This window comes from Indicator indicator, chromosome 1 (genome assembly GCF_027791375.1).
Source record: "Indicator indicator isolate 239-I01 chromosome 1, UM_Iind_1.1, whole genome shotgun sequence".
Taxonomy (NCBI): Eukaryota; Metazoa; Chordata; class Aves; order Piciformes; family Indicatoridae; genus Indicator; species Indicator indicator.
Window position 1 is genome coordinate 114,332,038 of NC_072010.1, and position 20,552 is coordinate 114,352,589.

General features: G+C 38.5%; 1 protein-coding gene across 1 annotated transcript in view; it reads left to right on the top strand.

Annotated features, from left to right (window-relative positions):
* MORC3 (MORC family CW-type zinc finger 3) overlaps positions 1–20,552 on the top strand; it is a 29,811-nt gene that overhangs the window by 4,032 nt on the left and 5,227 nt on the right. The window contains exons 2-14 of the mRNA XM_054391327.1: positions 1,095–1,167; positions 5,869–6,001; positions 8,360–8,574; positions 8,833–8,980; positions 10,906–11,053; positions 12,276–12,407; positions 12,714–12,833; positions 13,269–13,366; positions 17,473–17,577; positions 17,689–17,811; positions 17,957–18,031; positions 18,861–18,903; positions 20,058–20,248. Coding sequence (XP_054247302.1) covers positions 1,095–1,167; positions 5,869–6,001; positions 8,360–8,574; positions 8,833–8,980; positions 10,906–11,053; positions 12,276–12,407; positions 12,714–12,833; positions 13,269–13,366; positions 17,473–17,577; positions 17,689–17,811; positions 17,957–18,031; positions 18,861–18,903; positions 20,058–20,248 — 1,604 coding nt within the window. The remainder of the gene's footprint in view (positions 1–1,094; positions 1,168–5,868; positions 6,002–8,359; positions 8,575–8,832; positions 8,981–10,905; positions 11,054–12,275; positions 12,408–12,713; positions 12,834–13,268; positions 13,367–17,472; positions 17,578–17,688; positions 17,812–17,956; positions 18,032–18,860; positions 18,904–20,057; positions 20,249–20,552) is intronic.

Genomic DNA, 20,552 nt, shown 5'->3' on the forward strand with positions numbered 1-20,552 from the left:
TAAAAGTGCTATCAGCATAGTAGTCTGGTAAAATTTATGAAGTGTGGCTATGTATGCACTATTTAAAAACGTTTTTTTCTGATTTTATATGCACACATATATATATATAAAATAATGTGGATTATGTTATATGTTCTTAATGTAACTGCACGCACTCTACAAGGACTATTTCCAGCATTGTTTGTTTCTAACTACTGCTTTTTATGCCATCACCATAACTATGCAAGTGAGGCTTAAAAGCATATATGTGCAGTGAGTTTGTGTTAAAGGCCCTGTAAAATTAAGGATATTCTCAGTGGTAATGCAAACAGAACTGTATCAGTTTGAGCAGTTAAATTTCTCCAAACATTGCTTTGACACATCCTTAAGTTATATGGACACTTAGTTCTGGTTTTCCTAGTCTGTTGATCTAAGTGGATATATATATATATATGAACACAGGCATTCGTAAATTACTTGAGAATACTTTTGTCACTGACATCTGTAAGATACATCTCATAAATAGGTACTTTATTTCCATATTCTCATCTAATCCTACTATTGACTATGTTCCTCTGATTGTATGTTATCGTGAGGATAAAATGTAAGAGATAAAATTGCTAAAAGCACAAACTAATAGTTGAGAAAATCTAACAGGTGATTTGATCAATATGGGCAAAAGGAGCAATGATGTTAGTAGTAAGCTGCTGAACATATTAGGTGCTGTTTGCTTTATCTGAAAAGTTTAATACTCAAAATTTAAGAAGTACATTTTTAGCATTTGAGTTTGTGCTTACGTTACTAGATTTGGACTCTTTGTTTTCTGTAAACTCTAGTATCAGTGTACAGTAACAGTTCACTATATTTTTATAAAGAGTGTATGATAGGAAGACAGTATAACCAGTGTTTAGAATATGGTACAATACTGTGCTGAACTCTGTATTTAATAGCTATATGAAGGTTTCTCCTAAGAGCTGTTAGTATGCCAATATCTAAAAATAACTAGTATTGTATGAAACAGCTTTATTTAATGTTACTTTTTTTAATGTACGATTTTCTCACTTGGTATTGTTGGAAGAGCACAAACTAATGCCATTCTTTGTGGTTTATTTCAGCTTTGTCCAAAGTTCTTGCACACCAACTCTACCAGTCACACCTGGCCTTTCAGTGCAATTGCAGAACTTATAGGTATGTGCATCAATAGTTTACGACCATCAGACTTCTTTCCTGTTATAAAACTTTTTTCCTTCAATCAGGGGACGGAGTTGATCTCATTGTTACCATTCAGAATCTTACAACATATTTTTTGGTACAGTCACATGGACTTTTTTCTTTCTTCATAGTGTGCATACTACCTGACATCACTAGAAAGAGCCTTGTAGGATTTGCCATTTTTTTAACTGAACATATTAAGGATTGCCAAATGTAGAAGACTGCAGAACCAAGTGAATTCCTTCTCTTCTAGTCCACCAAATGGATGCATGTTGCTTTTTCCTGTTCCCAGGCACATTCCAAAGATGTGTGTGTACACTTGCATTCTGTACAGACACAGCTGACCACAGACAGGAGGACAGTAACTTTGCAAGAACCCACATTAACACAGGCAATGCTCATAATGTGAGCAGCACCAGTAGTCATCTCCTATTCCTGCTTCCTGGCTAACTAGGTTTTAAAGTTCAGTAGTGGCACATATATATACCCTCACTCTCTTACCACTCATGCTTACCCGTGTTTCTGTGTGTTTTACCAAGACCTGGGAATCTTTCCAGTATGTATGTCCTGGGCTTTTTACCACTCTGGCTTAGATCTCAGATCTTGACAGTTGCTGGTTTCTTCCAACTTCTCAGCTTGTCCAGCTTGAAATTAGCTAGCAAAACAAATGTGTACAGGCACACACTGAGAACAGAGATCACATTCACACAGGAAAACGTTAGAAATCGTGTTTAGTAAGAATGTGCAACAGAGTGGGACCAGGGTTCAACCATACAAGCTTACTAACAGCCAGTTTGCACACAATCAGCCTGTGTCATTCTCTGCCCCCTCCTATTATAGCATTCTTCTTCCATCCACTTTGACCTTTTCCTTTTCTTTGATGTTTCACAGAATCACAGAATGTTAGGGGTTGGAAGAGACCTCAAAAGATCATCTAGTCCAACCTCCCTGCCAGAGCAGGATCACCTATACCAGATCACACAGGAACGCATTCCGGCGGGTTTTGAATATCTCCAGAGAAGGAGACTCAACAACATCCCTGTTCACCAAAACTTCCAGCAGTAATTCATGCACATTGCCACAATACTACTCAAATATCCTAATTTTCTTCTTTAGGGTTACCAGATTTCTGTCTGAACATCTTCAGGGCTATACTTTAGTGGTTCCCTCTAATGGTTCATTCATCAGTATCCTAAGTCTTCTGCTCATTATTACTGTCTCTGTTAGCTAGGGCTTGTGTATCTGACTTATTTATTAACTCCTGTTGATCGTCTTGCCTTTTTTGTTTGTTTTTTTTTTTTTTTGAATAATGGTTAACTGGATATCTTCAGAATTGCATGTTTCCCAAGTTCAGGAATAATTAGCAGACTTGCTTTAACTAGTTCCTCAAAATGAAGTTTATCTAGCAGTTTGCCAAAGGGAACAATTCTTGTCACACATTACTTTGCTAACCTAACAAGAGCAAAGAGGAATTTTTCAGGTAGAGGCCAGAGCTGTGACCAAGGAGGAAACCAGAACCACACGGCTGTGGGAAGGGCTGGCTGTTTTGAGAGTAACAGTATGTTAGTGTTATTTCAATTGTTTAATCACCCTATGCCATACCTGGCTAGAATGATGATGGATGTGCTGTGCAAGGCATGCAGACTTTGGTTTGTCATGTGTTGCTTTAACAAAACTTAAAGATCACAGTAGCAACATACTGATTGTAAAGGTTTCAAGTTAGTCATGTTGATTTAAATGTTTTATATTGTTTTATATGTCTTTCACATGCTATGTAAGGCTATACCATGGTTAAATATTGGTTATTATAAATAGGATTACATTTTAGAAGCTTGCATGTTTTATGCAAAGTTAAAAAACATGATTTGTGTGCAAAAAATTTGCCATTTAAGGTCTAGTTCTTCCTGTCAGCTTTTTGACAGTTATATTGCTGGCTTCTCCCATTAGTCCTCAGTCAGATTAAGTTTAGGTGAACTAATGGTGATACTTGGAAAAGGGCAAATTGGACATCTAGAGAGAGATCTAGAGATCTAAACCAGCTTTGCTGCAAGAAATGTTTGTGGAGCCATGGCTTCTGTTTCACTTGCAGTACCAATGTTGCAAACTCTTTAAAATCTTGTAAATAGAAAGTTTTATCTAAAGCATTTTGTACTTCTGTGAAAGTCGTATTTTCTTAGACTGGAACAATTTGCACTAGCAAAGTATGTATTTATGATATTTGTTTCTGATAATAGGGGAAGTGACGTGATAGCAGAGGCACAACAGTTTTTTTCACCTAAATCTCCAGCACCTAAATCTGGAATCAAAATTCTAGATTTCACAAACCTATGTGAAACATGTGGAGTTGTGCTTCAAGTTTTTGCCTTGTTTGTTTGTTGTTTTTTTTTTTAAGTCTCTCAGATTTGATCATCTGACATTGTGATAGTATTTAAAATTTAATTTTTGCAATTAAAAAGGCTGCAGGCAGGTAAGGTGTTACAATTGTCCTTGTTAGTGATGTGGCATTATCTGCTCTGCAGGCAATAACCCAGCCTCTTGAGAGCCAGTCAGAAGAGAGATTTGCATGACTAGGAGAAAGTACATATTGCAACAGCTGCTTAGGAGGCAGGAAATGAAAGTAGAAACTTTTCTTGGTTTTGGTTTTTGTTCTCACATTTGAGCCTCTTATCTCTAGCTAAATTTTTGTCTGTATATTGCTGTCATTTCTAATAGGTGGGAAACTGTGTTGTCGTGGACAAGGTTTTGTTGGGTTTGATGCACCTGTTTCATTGTACTGTTTTGTTTTAGTGCTGTCATCTATAAAGAAGGTAGTGCTTTAGGAGACCTAGTGTAACGTTTACCTTACTAAAACCTACGGTATTTTGCTTTTGTGCAAAAGTTGACTGATACTCAGTGGCTTCACTAAGAAGTTTCTGTCTGTGCCATCACAAAATTTCTGCAGCTATATTACATACCTAACTGGATTTGAAAAATGGCTGCAATTTTAGAGCTCCTTTAGTTTAACATGTGACTCTTCAGGGTCATAGACTTGTGATTAGGGAGCTAAGTTAAGTTGCCATAGTCACCAAATAAATAAACAGATGTGCAAAAATAGCACCATAATAAAGTTAGGGACAGCTCTCCTATGTAGCTGTTTGGCAGTGTTACAAGACTGACGTCCAGCAGATTGATTATACATCTATTACTGATAAGGATTTGTTGCATGCTGTATAACGATTTAAGTAACTTTGGAAAAGTTAGAATCATAGAATCAGTCAGGGTTGGAAGGGACCACAAGGATCATCTAGTTCCAACCCCCCTCTCATGCGCAGGGACACCTCACACTAGATCAGGCTGGCCACAGCCTCATCCAGCCTGGCTGCAAACACCTCCAGGGATGGGGCCCCAACCACCTCCCTGGACAACCCATTCCAGGCTCTCACCACTCTCATGCTGAAGAACTTCTTCCTCACGTCCAGCCTGAATCTCCCCACTTCCAGCTTTATTCCATTCCCACTAGTCCTGTCACTACCTGAGATCCTAAAAAGTTCCTCACCAGCTTTTTTTGCAGACCCCCTTCAGATATTGAAAGGCCACAATAAGGTCACCTCGGAGCCTTCTCTTCTCCAGACTGAACAGCCCCAACTCTTTCAGTCTGTCCTCATAGGAGAGGTGCTCCAGCCCTCTGATCATCCTGGTGGCCCTTCTCTGGACACCTTCCAGCATGTCCATATCCCTCTTGTAATAGGGGCTCCAGAACTGGACACAGTACTCCAGGTGGGGTCTCACCAGAGCTGAGTAGAGGGGGAGAATCACCTCCCTTGACCTGCTGGCCACACTTCTCTTGATGCAGCCCAGGCTCTGGTTTGCTTTCTGGGCTGCAAGTGCACACTGACAGCTCATGTTGAGCTTCTCGTCCACCAGCACCCTCAAGTCCCTCTCCTCAGGGCTGCTTTCCAGCCAGTCCCTGCCCAGCCTGTATTTGTGCTTGGGATTTCCTCGACCCAGATGCAGGACCTTGCACTTGGTCTTGTTGAACCTCATGAGGTTGGCTTGTGCCCACCTCTCCAGCCTGTCCAGGTCTCTCTGGATGGCATCCCTTCCCTCCAGCATGTCTGCTGCACCACACAGCTTGGTGTCATCAGCAAACTTGCTGAGGGTGCACTCAATGCCACTGTCCATGTCACCAACAAAGATGTTGAACAAGCCTGGTCCCAGGACTGATCCCTGAGGGACTCTGCTTGTCACTGGCCTCCACTGGGACATGGAGCCATTGACAGCCACTCTTTGGGTACGGCCATCAAGCCAGTTCTTTATCCATCTCGTGGTCCACCCATCAAACCCATGTGTCACCAGCTTGGAGACCAGGATGTGGTGTGGGACAGTGTCGAAGGCTTTGCTCAGGTCCAGGTAAATGACATCAGTTGCTCTCCCCTCATCTATTAATATTGTGACCTTGTCATAGAAAGCCACCAGGTTTGTCAGGCAGGATTTGCCCTTGGTAAACCCATGCTGACTGTACCCAATCACCTCTTCACTACTCTTCTGTCTCAGTAGTACCTCCAGGAGAATCTGCTCCATTATCTTACAGTTACTGACATCTTCACTGGAATTAAACACTTTAAAATACGTTCACACTCAAACTGTTCAATTTTTGCTTTTCAGTATCCCACCCTTGTTTGCTTTCTTTCTCTTCAGATAATGCTTATGATCCAGATGTGAGTGCTAAACAGATATGGATAGACAAAACAGTGATAAATGACAATATATGCTTGACATTCACTGATAATGGAAATGGTATGAATTCAGAGAAGCTACATAAAATGCTAAGGTGGGTAATCTTTTCTGCAGTTTTTTTCCTGTAAAAAATTACAGCTTCTAGTTCTGTTACTGCTTAGCTTATTCTGTTTTTTCATATGTAGTCAATTAGTTTTGTTTATCAACTTAGTATTTATGACAGTAAGCAATTATCAAAGTGAGACTTTAAAACAGGCAGATGCTAGTAAAACTTCCACACAACTTTGTCAGGGTGGTGTTGTCTCATAAATTCCTCTTATCCTTTCTGTCAACCTTCCTATTTAACTTCCCATGCAGTGGTTGTGCTGTGTAAACTCTGTAGTGCCCTTTAGTGGAGCTAAGGAGAATTCATTTGGAGTTTTCTGTTTGTTTTGTTTGGGGTTTTTTGTTGGTTTTTTTTTTTTGTCGTTTGTTTTGTTTTGTTTTTTCTTAAAGATTGCTTTAGTTTTTAATTCAGCAAGCAAGAGAAAAGGGGAGATACAGTTCAAACTCTTACATGAGTACTGAAAATAGAACATACTGTCGGAAACTGAAGGGAACGATATTGATGTGGTTTGTCTGTTTAAATATTCTATAGGGTTGTTATGAATTATTAATATTTAATCAGGCAGAGATATTAATTAAAATATATTATTTATTAATACAAAAATCCTGCCAAAATGTATTTACAATTTATATTTACAGGTACAGGTATTGAGTTGTGGTTAGATATGTTCACAAATGTATATACAAACAACAATAACAATTTGAGCAAAAATCAGAAATTCACGAACTAATTTAAATTGAGAAAGAGATTCGCGGCAATGCCAGCTTGCCCACAAGGGGGCCTCTGCAGCCGCTAAACAAAGGCAGCTGGCACAAACCTTCACAGAGACTTTATAGAAATACGGTCAGTTGCTCATGACCTGAGCTTTATGGAGTCTTTCTGGGGCTACAATTTTTATAATCCAAGATACTGTGTGGTTGCATGAGTTAACGTGAAAATGGTGCTTTGCCACGTGGTGGCTTTGCTGGAGGAGACTCTCCAGAGTTTTGTAGCTTTGCTTTCTGGAGCTGTGCTTCCAACGGAGAGCGCTTTTCCTTCCGGGGAAAGCTTCACTGCCAAGGGCTTCGCAGAGCATGGGGAAGAAGCGGTTTGTCCCCGAAGTGGCTTTATGGGCTTGCGCAGGCTGCTGCGAGGCTCTCGGGCACACAGGGCTTGCCGGGTGGGCAAGCGGCTCTCGGCTTGGTAGCGGTGCTCGGCTTGCGTCTGGCAGCTTTCTCGGTGCGGAGGATCCGGCTGTTTTGGTTTGCAGAGCAGCTTTGGCCGCGATACGCTCTGGACTGATGTGATTACAACTAGCGTCACCGGTTTCGGCTACAGTGCGGGCGACGGTCTTGTGCTTTCTGGGTAAACGAGGCGAGAGAGAGCGCAGTTGTTTACAAACAACCCATATATAATATTTGCCAAAGGCAATAATGTCAAATGGCATTAGACAAAAACAGGATAATTCAACCTGTAGCACCAAGTTTGCCCAAACATGGGAGATTCACAAGCACAGCACACGGCAAGTCACAGGTGAGGCATGTGGTTCTTGTTTACCTCAGGAGAGGACATGTCCAAACAAGCCCTGGCATGCCTCTGTTTACAGAGAGATGCAGATGCATGGCTGTTGTGTATTTTTTACACCGAAAAACCCAGCTCCAAGGTTGGGGGCGGAGGGGGGAAAGAGGGTTTGTGGCTTGGATGTGTTGGGACTTGTTTTGCCCTCCACCACAAGAGTTTGAGCTGATCTTTCTGCAGCTTTTGTTTTTACAGTTAGTAAAGAGATTGCTATTGGGTTGGGTTTTTTTTAGTATGAAAGATTGCTCTGCCTGCAGGTAAATGTCTGGGTTTAAATGTGAGTAATTATTTTCTATTAGATATATAATTAATAGTTTGCTTGCTAATTTCCCTGTTGCTTATACAGTTACCTGTTTTGCTTTAACTACCATATATAGTCACTAATAGAAAAATCTGTAGCTCACATTTTCAAGCATGGGGAGGGAAAACCCCAAACTTTGTGAGTTTTCTTAGTATTCATTTTGAAGCCACAGGATAATTACTAAATTTACGTAAGAATGCTTACTGCATAATTCCAGACAGATTATTTCTTTTCCATACTTTTCCAAAAGTGAAAGTAATTTTCCCTAAATTCTTGTAGTGTGGTTTTATCAATGTTACACAGGTAACTTCAAGGATTTGCTTAACTGTACATTGTTTAATTGTACTGTATTCTCTGGTCTCTAAAACAAGAGTAACTCATTGTGTTTAAGTCTTGAATGCATCTTTTGGTTGTTGGGGTTTTTTTTTATATATAGGTTTAGTTTGGGTTTGGTTTTTATACTCTTCTGATGTTTTCATATGTTTCAGCTTTGGCTTCAGCGAGAAATCTGTGATGAATGGCCGTGTTCCAGTGGGACTGTATGGAAATGGGTTTAAGTCAGGGTCCATGCGCCTGGGAAAAGATGCAATAGTTTTCACCAAGAATGGGGAAACCATGAGTGTGGGCCTGTTATCTCAGACTTTCCTTGAAGTCACAAAAGCAGAGCATGTCATGGTTCCTATAGTGACATTCAACAGCCAACATATCCTTCCAGCAGTTTCTGAATGGAAAGTTGTGGGTACCTGCAAAATTTTGATGATAATATCAGTAAAGGAAATCTCCTTGTCTAATCTTATAGATATTCTAAATTGTAAGATGCAAGGAAGGTTATAATTTGTTAAAACCTTAAATTTGTAGGAGCTCTGAGATGTGGAATGAGAGCCTGTGAAGGAAGTTGCAGAAGTTTCTTTATCTTCCAAAGATTACTTCATTCAAAGTTTCTCCTTAACATAATGCTTACGACAGGTCAGTGATGCAGCAGAATCCAAAAACAGCCTGAAAGCCATCTTAACACATTCTTTATTTTCTACTGAGGAAAAATTACTGGCAGAGCTAGATGCTATAATAGGGAAAAAAGGCACAAGAATTATCATTTGGAATCTTAGAAGGTAAGATGAAGTTCAGTCTTTTACATCTCTCATATGTTCTTTATCTATCAATGTATGCAAATGTAAACAGCTGGGTTTCTTTGTGGAATAATTCCAAAAGACTGTGGCCAGTTAGCTGTAACCAAGAAACTAATCCCAAACTCACATGACTGAAATGCTGTAGTATTGCACAAGAACTGTTGCTAGTAAGTAGCAAAGCAGGAGGGAGAATGTAAAGGGCTGCATATTTTTCTTTAAGGTACTGTTGCTTTTGCCAGAAGGAATATTGAAATACGGAAAATACAGATCTGTTATTGCGTTCATAATTTCATGTGTTTGGGAAAAAATGCAAACAAAATTTCTATGTACAAGCAAGTGGCTTTTTAAGTTTGGAGTTTGCAGTAGCCTTCTAGAGCGATCTAAACCTTTCTAAACTTCTCAACTGTTCGTCATAAAATAAATAGAAATCCAAGTAAATAAATACAGTTCTGTGTGTTTATCTTATTTATGTGCTTGCCTTTGTGGGATTGTTTTCAGCAGTAGAGATTTCCAGGCTCACCTAGCTTTGGCTTGCTTGTTGCATTATTTTATTTTTTTTTAAAACAGCTTGTGGCAGTTGGGTGTCATCACTTCCCATCTTCTTTCCCTTCTCATCATATCTTTGCTGCTGCTTTATTAACAGAGAAGCTGTCTGATGGTCTGTCAGAAAAGCTTTATCATGCCCTTAAGTGTGATGGAAAGACATGGTCTTGTATTACGTTCTTAAGTGTTTAGCTTACTGTACTGAAATAAAAAGGTATCAATAGGAAGCAATTTTGTACAGTTTCAGTCCTGTTGATTTGGCAAGAAAGTAACTTGGGTTTCAGTTTCTTATCTTTATTGTTGCTCATGAGAAAAAGGGGAGTGTATGCATGTGTAGGAAATCACACCTAGGTGAGTATAGATTAAATGTTATAGGATCTCAGTGAGTTACAGCAGGTGAAAGCTAGGTGGTTTTTTATTTCATCAGTTTCTTGTGAGTACTAGAGCCCTGAGTCACTTCTTAGCTTAGGACATTTACCTCCAGCTTTATTGTACTAAACAAATGTATTACTAATTCTGTTTGTTGCCCCTTCTTCTCCAGAAGAAAAACTTCAGCTCCTTTATATTTCAGAAACTAATTTGCATTGCTTAGGTAGACTTCCACTTATTTTTTAGGTATGAACATTTTTAGGAATGTGCATCACTTCATTGCTTCAGCAAAAAGAAGATACAGTGACCTCAGCTGGCTGGGCAGATAAATTTCATGTTCTTGATTTTTGGGGTGTATTCTTGGGAAGTTAAGGGGGAAAAATTTTGGGGGGGGAATTCATATTATTGTTAATATGTTGTAATTAAATCTCCTTAAAAAACGAACCAGACCTGTTTCAGTAAAGACTTTTATATGTGCTGGTTATGATAAATCTCAATGTTTTGCAAAGGTTCCACCAGTATACTGCAGCGTATACATCTGCAGTTAAACATTGTGTGAACATCTGATGAGTGGTTAAATAAATTGTTGTATCACTGAGTGAGAAAGCTGTGGTGAGTGCATTTTTTGCAATGTTAAAAATCTCAGGAAGACGATTCATAGTGGTCAGGAATTTTGTACTTACAAGGAACATGTGTCTTCATCTATCCAGAATTTAAAGCTGATAGTGATTGCTTTTATTTTTAAAGTGTGACCTGTTTGGAATTAGCTTAGAATTCATGAATGTCTCACTTTCTATCACTTCTCTTGGATATCAGAAAGGAACTGGTCAACTTTTATGTGAATTTTGGCAAATCTGTAAGGCAAACCACCATGGCTTAGAGGACTTCCCTTTCTCTTGCATCTTCATGACACTCACTGAGTCCACCAAAGCATCTTTATGTTGTGTTGGCTTTTGTTCCCCATAATTAGCATTTTTTTTTAATTTCTTACTTAGAGATAAGAATGAAAAAACAGAGTTTGACTTTGACAAGGATAAATACGACATCAGAATTCCGGAAGACTTAGATGAAACAGGCAAAAGAGGATACAAAAAACAAGAAAGGCTCGACCAGGTTGTTCCAGAAAGTGACTACTCACTGCGAGTATGTATAACTTTAAAAAAAAAAGTCTAATTTTGGAATCTATTTTTGTTTTAATATAATGTACTATACTACAGAAGTGTTGATTGCAGTGGGAAGGAAGAATGTCAGAATTTAAATGTTTTAATATCGTAGTTAATCTTGAAAATTAGTGTTGAAAATTGAAGATAGAATGTATTTGTGAACTTGTGTAAACATTTACTCTTTATTTAGAAGAAAATCGGTGGATTTTACAGCACCATGCTGTTAAATGTGACCGTTGTTACCCACTAAGGGGCAAGAAGGAAATGGAATCAGTAGCTTCAGAAATTAAAGGGGTGTGTGGTTTTCTGAGCAAAGCAATAGTTCCGCTGTAGTGCAGGTATACATACAGTGCTGATGCTATGCCCATGTGGATCTTTTAAAACAAACAGCTTTTGGTTGACAAAGTCTCATTTCTAAGTTTCAAAGAGAGGTAAAGGAATGGGGAAGCAGCTCCATTGTTTTAATACATGGATGCAGTCAGGGACAAGGCTTTTCTGTAGGCTGATTGTTGTGTCCAATGTCTCCATTATTGGTTCATGATATAAAAGATTCATAGCATTCATAAAGGCTTCTTTATGTAAGAAAGCCCATCTATAATTGCTAGATGTTCTGAGCACTTCTTGTGAATAATATTCAGAAGTATTATTACAGCTGAACTAAAACCTTCAATTGTTCTAAGAGACTCTGAAGTGCTGTGTCCACTTCAATTGTTAGAAGTTGTAAATATAATGATAAATGAAATGCAAATTAAAATGCATAGATCTATATGCTTATAAGAAGATGGCATAGCTGTTATCAAGCTATGATAATATGTAGTCATTTGGAACAAAATTAGCACACTTGCTTTTGTTTGTTATTTTAAAGATGATGGTGAAATTTTTAAGCTCTCAATAGGGGACAAAATAGAACTCTTTTAAATGGTAAATTGCAGCCTCAGACACCAGATTAACTTGTCATATTCCTAAAAGTTATCCTGCAGTTTGTATTTAATTTGTGATATATGTATGCTTATTATGCACGCTATTTTTTCTGGATTCAAGTGGAAAAAAAAACCAAAACAAACAACAAAAGCAAAACCCAAACCAACAAAAACTCACGTTTCATAAAATTTAATTAAAACTTGAGTTTGTCTTCCTAAACAATCTGTGTTGTAAAATACTCTCAAGTTTTTTAATAACAGGAGTTACTGTATGTTTTGTAGGCTTACTGCAGTATCTTGTATCTGAAGCCAACAATGCAGATCATTCTGAGAGGACAAAAAGTGAAAACACAGCTTGTTTCCAAAAGCCTTGCCTTCATTGAACGTGATATATATAGGCCAAAATTTCTGAATGTATCCTTTGCTAATATTTACATCATTGCACACTGTATTTAAAGATTTTTGTTTTTTGTTAATGTAATCTGTCTAGATTCTACTCGCTACATTGCACTTGTAGTCATGGGGGGGTGTATTGCTGTTTCTTTGTTTTCTCTTACTGAACGAATTATCTCAATATAAAACAAAACCAAAACAAAAAAGCAAACCAAACAACCAAATCAATAGTAAATTCCAGTACCCGGTTTAGAGTGACTCTTTAAAGTAGCTATATTTTTATGTTACATGAGAATAACTAGAATTTTCCTTAATACCTGGTAAAAGGCTAAAACTGTAAGAATTACTTTTGGATTTAACTGCAGAAACAAAGATCATTATGGAATAATGATGTACCATAAAAACAGACTCATCAAAGCTTATGAAAGAGTTGGCTGTCAGTTAAAGGTAAGAAATTAAAGCTCAAATATATTGTAATGTCTTTAGAAATCATCTTCATTCAGGTGCTGATTTTTTTAAAAAATACAGATGGAAACTAGAATATTGATACATCTTTTATAAAAACACTTTTTTTTTTTTTTTTTTTTTTTAGTTTGGCAGCATTTAAAAGTTGTATTACATGGCATTGTTTCAATGTTTGTTTTTGAAACTAAGCTTGATACACAAAATACGGGCCTAGGCTTATTTTTTCAGGACAGAAAGAGGGGTGGAACAGAGGGAGGATCGTGCTCTTGGGAGTTTGTGTCTAGAGTTTCCTCTTTGATAGGAGTCATGAGACAGAAATTTTTTTTTACCTGCTAGAGCTTCTAATTACCCCAGGTAAACTCTTGCAGTATTAACATAGAATATATGTTGTTTTTTCCTAATCTTAATTTCTTACAGGCAAACAACATGGGTGTTGGTGTCGTTGGGATTATTGAATGCAACTTCCTCAAACCAACTCATAACAAACAAGATTTTGACTACACAAATGAATACAGGTAAACGTACAATTTTATGTGGACTTTTTATTGAATAGTATTGTTCACTGTGGAATACTTGATATTAAAGGCTTCTCCTTTTCTAAGTAGCAAGATAAAAACTTATGTTCCATCATTACACTGCATGACTGATTTGAACAATTGTACTGCATTCATTGTGCAATCAGTGAAATCTGGAGTATCACATGCATCATTTTAAAGCAAGTGCCCTAAAATTGGTTGGTTGCAATTTTAATGCTCACTAATTGTAAAATGAACCCAGAATAACTTGGTGAGATGTGGATGTTTGTATGGCATATAACTAAAATTTCAATACATGAATCCTATTAACTTTTTTTTTTTTTGACTCTTGAGAAAAGTTGGTTTGGATACATTTGAGTTCTGCTCTTTTCTTTTTCCTAAAAGAACTTGGATGCCCTCAAATTCTCTCCTGCCTGATAGCTCATTTAAAATACATGATATCCTGAGGGCAGCAGTGATTTGGGACATTGCTTTGCTTTGAGTTTTTATTTCTAATTCAGGATTGCCACTTTTTCACTTACCTGTATCATCCCATCAGTCAGTATCTAGTGTGGTATTTCCTATAGTTAAACTGTGAACAGGATTGGGAATCTAGTCTGATTTAAAATTTCCAAAGATTATAATTGGTTTTGAACTAGGTGAATTTCCTAGTCTGTTTACACTGCTCTGCTGTGAGTCAGTTGTGATGACATTGTGGGAGGTGTATGGGGGAGGAAAGGCTAGAGGGGATGGATTACGTAAGCACTTTCCAGGCTGAGGCATAAAAACTGTCCAGAATACGAATTTCCTGAATACAAATCCTGAGAATTGTTCCTCTTTGTCTTACTTACTTCCCTTTCATGATGACAAGGCTGTTTTCTGTGTTGCTTCATGTTAAGGGATATGAGGAACTGCCACCTCCTTCAGCAGCCACTGGAGCCCAGCCTGGGAACTCAGTGTTTCCACCTAGGCTGAGGCACACATGTTTTTGCACTTTCCTGTTTGCAGGTTCAACCAGTAGTGAAGCTGAGTTCAGGTCCCAGAGACATGCATAAAGGACACTGACATGGCTGGTTACACAGACTGCCACAAACGGTGCATCTGTACGTAGGAGTGCCTAAAGCACAGCCAGCCAGGTCTCCTCTTGCTTTTCATCTGCTGGAGATTAAAGCTCACCAGTGAGGGCACATACATGGCAGTTCACAAGCACATATGCATTTGTGGTTCCCATGAGTAGCAGCACAGCCCCTCTGTCCTCTTGGTACCCTTCCCTGGATCCCCAGGCCCTTTTACCTGCTTGGCAGGTCTTCTACATGCTCCTACACTGATAACTGCGTGTGCACTCACATAGTCCTTGCCATACACAAATCCATGAGACAGAGAATGAGATTATGTAGAGAGACAGAATGCAGTGATCAGGTACAGAGCTCAGCCACACAACTGTATTGACAAAACCTGTTTTACATGCAACCAGCTCCTTTTATGCCCTTACACTGCCTCATCAGTTGGCATAGTTCCACTGACCCACTCTAAAAATCCTCAGGTTCGAGTCCCAGTTTGCTTGCAGTTTCTTAATAGTCCAACAATCTGACTGACGGGGGTTTGTTTCTGCTTGTTGTCTTAGTTAATGCTAATTGGGTAGGTTTTATGACTGTCTCTGCTTGTCCTCTTTCCTTCTCCTCCAACTGAAAAAAATAAACATTTTCATACTTCAGTTGTCCTCATCAGTTATGTGACTGACCAGGTTCATTCTTAGCACTGCCTCCCTTGTCAGTAAGGTTTGTCTCTGTCCTTTATTATAGGTGCTTTGACCACATGCACTTGAAGGAAAAGACTCTTTCTTTCTGTGTGCCCTGACGCTTGTTTTCAGTGTGATCTTAGAAATTTAGGGCATTGACTTGCAAACTTGGATGGGGTAAACTTTGTCAGGAGAAGTCATTACCTTTTTCAAGCTGCATGTTTTGCCTTTAAGCCTGTTGTGCTTCAGCTTCCGCTGGCCATCTGAACTGTCACAATTTGTATGAAGGTCTGCATATAAAGATAACCCAGCATGCTGTAATAAACAGAGGCGTTAATTGCAGCAATTGAGGGGCTACAGAAAGATAAATCTGATCTTACTTGCCTGTTGAACTGCCAGCCCTCTGGAGGCAGGGCAGCGAGACTGATAGTTGCTACAGCCAATGCAGTTCAGTCTGCCTGCGTGTTTAAATGGTAAGAGCAGTTTGTGCTGCTCTTCTCAGTGATCTTGCCAGCTTTAAGCAGTTCCAGTGTTTTCACCACCATTGTGCTAGCAAAGCCATTAATGAGAATACCTGGTAAAGCAGATCAGGGAACTGGTCAAACTGGAAAATAGTTTGTGTTTTTTTTTTTTTTCAATACAGATGTTTCCTGAACCGTTTCTTGTCCAATGGCACTAATGGCTCTCTTGGCAGGGGAGAAGGAGTTAGGATGCCATAGTATAGTCATTTGTGTTGACCAGGGTTTGTACTATGTTTCCACAGGCTGGCCCAATGAGTGTTTAATGCATTTGTTTCCTTTTAATTAAAACTCCTGTGATGTGGGCATAGGAACACAACACTTTAAAGACCTTTTATAAAGGTTTTTCTGAAAGATTTTTAGAAATTAACATTGGAGCCCAAATCAGAACATAAAATTTGATACTGTAATTTTATGATCAGTATAAGCCGACCTGCCTTCTTCCCCCTTCAGAGAGCAATGTGATCCCATCCATGCATTGCTGCTCATTTCTGCCCCTGTGGCACTTGTGGGTTTTGGCACAGAATTTGATGACTTGTGTTCAGAGGTGAGCTATCTAGATCAAAACTCTCTAGGTCAGACTATTCACTGCACAAACATTTGTGTTAGTTCAAGGGAGGTCGTGGTATAGGTGTTGAAATAGGCCAGGCAGGGAGGGGCTAACTTTCAGGCTCTGGTTACCCATCCACTTTACTCTGAGGTAAATTCAGCTTGGTGACAAGAGGCAGTCTAAATCTCTCTCACCTGTGGGGCTTGTTTTTCTTCTGGCACTGCTCACTTCTGTGTATGCTAGCTTTAGTAGTCATTGCACTGTCCCAATGAGACCTGATCAGGAAACATCCAGCTAAAAATTAACCAAGCATAAGACTGGCCTGCTCTTAGTCTGCAGACAGACTTTATACTACATTAAAGTGATCATATGTTTGTAGTCTCCATGGAGTAGTGTTGTACATCAGATTAGAGTAGTCATGAAGTTAATGGATCTACAGGGTAATCAGTCAAATATACAGCTGGGTACTAGATTGACAGAAGTAGTTTTGTGTTTGTGTCTTCTATGATTGAAATTGAACTAGTGACATAGTTTCAGGGCTTGCACTGTACGTTCACATGGAGTGGTCTTGATTTTAGTCTTAGCCTGTGCTCCAACTCATTCCCAGTAATTTCCTTGCTGACAAACAACTTCCAACAACTCATTTCCAGGGTTTTCTAAAAGTGAAAAGCTTACTATTGCACAAATAGAAATATAGGTGTTTATATATTTTTATATTTATTCACAGAATCACAGAAACATTCAGATTGGAAAAGACCCTCAGGATCACCAAGTCCAACCGATAACCCTGCTCTACAAAGTTCACCCCAAAACCATATCCTCAAGCACCACCTCCAAACAATCTTTAAACACATCCAGGGTTGGTGACTCAACGACCTCCCTGGACAGCCCATTCCAATGCCTGACCACTCTTTCTGTGAAAAAATTTCTCCTGTTGTCCAGTCTAAACCTACCCAGTTGCAGCTTGAGGCCATTCCCTCTTGTTCTATCACTAATTAGCTGTGAGAAGAGACCAGCACCAGCCTCTCTACAACATCTTTTCAGGTAGCTGTAGAGAGCAATGAGGTCTCCCCTCAGCCTCCTCTTTTCCAAACTAAACAGCCCAAGCTCCTTCAGTCACTGCTCCATAAGATCTATTCTCCAGGCCCTGGTCCCATCTTCCCTGGAATTTCTTGATTGTTATGTTTGTCATGTTCTATCACTGATTACCTGTGAGAGGAGACCACTGTAAGGTTTTTTCTGTGCTAGGATTTGATTATGAAATGTGGTCTTTCAAAAAAAAAACCCACTTTCTTTTTAGGCTTACAATAGCTGCGTTAGGAGAAAAGCTTAATGATTACTGGAATGAAATGAAAACTAAGAAAAATGAAGAATATCCTTTAGCTTTGCCAGTTGAGGAGATACAGTGAGTATCATTCTAAATAGAAGAATTTTGCATACTGTCATTACTGTTTTACACTCAGTGATGAAAATGAACTTTTCATGTGAATATTCTGTACATTTTTTTCCATTACAGAAAACAGCCTGATCAGACATGGGTACAGTGTGATGCATGTCTGAAATGGCGAAAGCTGCCTGATGGAATAGAGCACTTGCCAGAAAAGTGGTACTGCTCATTGAACCCTGACCCACAGTTCCGGTAAATTTGGATTCTAATGAATATCTAAAGACTGCTTTTACTTCATATTTAATCACTCTAAGCATGGATATTTCTGTCATGTTGTGGTTTGCTTAATTGTTGGGTTTTGTTGTATTTTTGGTGTTTCTTTTACTCCTTAACTTAGGAATTGTAACGTGCCAGAAGAACCAGAAGATGATGATCTAATACATCCTACATATGAGAAAACTTACAAAAAAAAGTGAGTATCAGAGACTTTTAAGTGTCTTAACACTAGAAAAGGAATGTGAAAACTAAATGCATAGTTATGCGGTTCTGTCACCTATGGTATAATTGCAGGAATATATCCAGCCAGAGAATAGTGCTCTGCAATAAAGACTTGATCATAGCTGTGAATAAATGAGTAGCACTGCTCTTTTCTCTGTTACTAGCATGTTGGCATTATATTCAAATTTCTATCTTTGACTTAATACCAGTTTGGCCTTTTAAGTAAAAATTATGTTAAGTCATAATGAAAGTAGCCTCTCATTTAATAACTAAGAAGAGCAATGCAGCAATTGGTGTTCAAGTACAGCTCTTAAAGAGGGGCATCGTTTCATCATAGGTAAGCAGTATGAGGATAGTTTGGGATGTAAGAGAAGCAAACTACTAGGTTTGTTAGGAGACCTTGCCTATGTAACTTTTTTTTTTCCAAGGTCCACCTTGAAGCAGCTGAATATCTCAGTTTATTTACAAGGATTCTTGATAAAGGTGTATTAAAAAAAAACCTACTTGGGTAATTTTAACTGCTGCTGGCTGGCATTCTAGAAGTGAGAGTTTGGGGGTTTTCTCAATTTTTCAAAATAAATCTAAGAGAACTTGTTTGAAGCTAAACTATTTAAGCAGTACTGGTTTCTGAATTCATTCAGAACATTCAGTAAATCAGAACATGTTCATTAGAACTTTATTGTATCTAGCTGAGATAAGGACTATTGTGTTTGCTTTTTAGATTTTTGAGGTTGGTTTGGTTTTGCAATGAATCACCTTTTTTAATCTAAGCTCTTAATTTGTTTTTCCTTGCTGCTGTGCAGAGACAGGGAAAAACTGAAGAAGCGTCTGGAGTACAGCCACCAGGTAACTCCTGAAGTTGATAGGAAATTGACTTGGGTTGTGTAGTCGTTTTCTGCTGGCAACAATACTATGCAGTTTGATTGACTAGGTCAAGCTTTGAGTGAGTTTGCTTTAGCTAGTGGCCAACTGAGTAGTTTAAAATCCTGGTTTGTTTTGATGGCTGTAAGGTTATGGTCAGTATTAGCAAAGGAAAAATCCCCTATCTTTGCAGTCCAATGATTGAAAATACACCATTGCTTTCTATGTAGTACTTAGAGTTTGGGAGGGGCAAAGCCCTCTCACAAAATAGTCCTGGATCTCAGTCACTCGTATAAGACAGACTTGTAGCTGTACTTTTGCAAGAAGGCATTCATATTAAATTCCGATGCAAATCAACGTGGTTGAGTTAAGAGAATGTACTGTAACTCAGAATCAGATTTTCCAAGTGTGATTTAGCTTAAGTTGCTTTCAAAGTGCTAACCTAAGATCATTCGGTGTCCAAAGAAGAGATTGTCTAAAATGAACAACACTACTTTTAGAAATTTCTTTTGTACTTGGGTAAAAGTAATGGCAGAAAAGTTAATACAATGAAGTATATAGGTTAAAACAGCACATGCACAAACGGAATTAATTATGAGCAGTTTCAACATAGATGGCTGCTGTGTGTGATGATCAGACTTCAGACAGAGATACAGCTTGGGAAAAGCCCTTGCTTGAGATTCTACACAGTACTTTAAACCAGCTGTATCTAAAGAAAGAATTGTGTGTTCAGAAAGCTGCTTTCTGACATCAATAGATCTGTGCATGGAGTGTGCAGCTGGTGTACAGTATTCAAAGTCCTCTGAAAAATCTGTCAGAAATCTAATTGTGATCTAGAACTTGCTGCTTTCTAACGTTCTATGTCTTAAACCAACATGAATGAAATGCTTTCACATACGTCAGTAGAGTTTGGGGGGAGAGGCTTTGCAGTTGTGAATTTAAGAAAGCTGGGCTTTGCAACATGGAGTATATTTAGTCTTTCTTAATGTAAAGTACTGAGCTTGGCTCAAAGACATCATTGTAGTACACAAAAAAAAAATGTTGGCCAGTGTTGGCAGGTAGTTAGGAGAACTGCCTAAACCTACTCTGAAGAATTTACTGTCTGTTTCTTCTCATTCTTAACTAACGTTATCTTACAGATAAGTAATGAAATGTTTTTAAAAACAACACCCGTTTCTTCAAGTAAAGACTTCAAAACATTCACAGCTGTCAGTGGAAAGGAAGCTGTTCCAAGATCACTTTTACCAGAAACATCAAATACTTCTATAAAAAGACCTATCCTTATTTTAAGTAGATCAGTATCTTCACCTCATTGTGATTCTGACAACAGGTTAGTATTCCTGTACAAAGTAGATTTCATCTTTAGTTCTGAGTTTAGTAACTTGCTAATGAAAATTACGGTGTTTGGTGTAGTCTCTTGTCTTCAGGTGACAGCTGCTAAAACTCATACATCACTTTAGGGAATATGATTAATGGTACCTGGAAGCCTTGTGAAGTGCAAACAAGCAAAATTGATTGGTGGTTTGTCTGTTTAGAAAAAGACTGTACTGCGTTAACCACACTTACTTATGTTGTACTTACCATCTGTTAGTTAAGGTGCAGGAAGGATGTTCCTGCAAATACTGAGTCAGAGT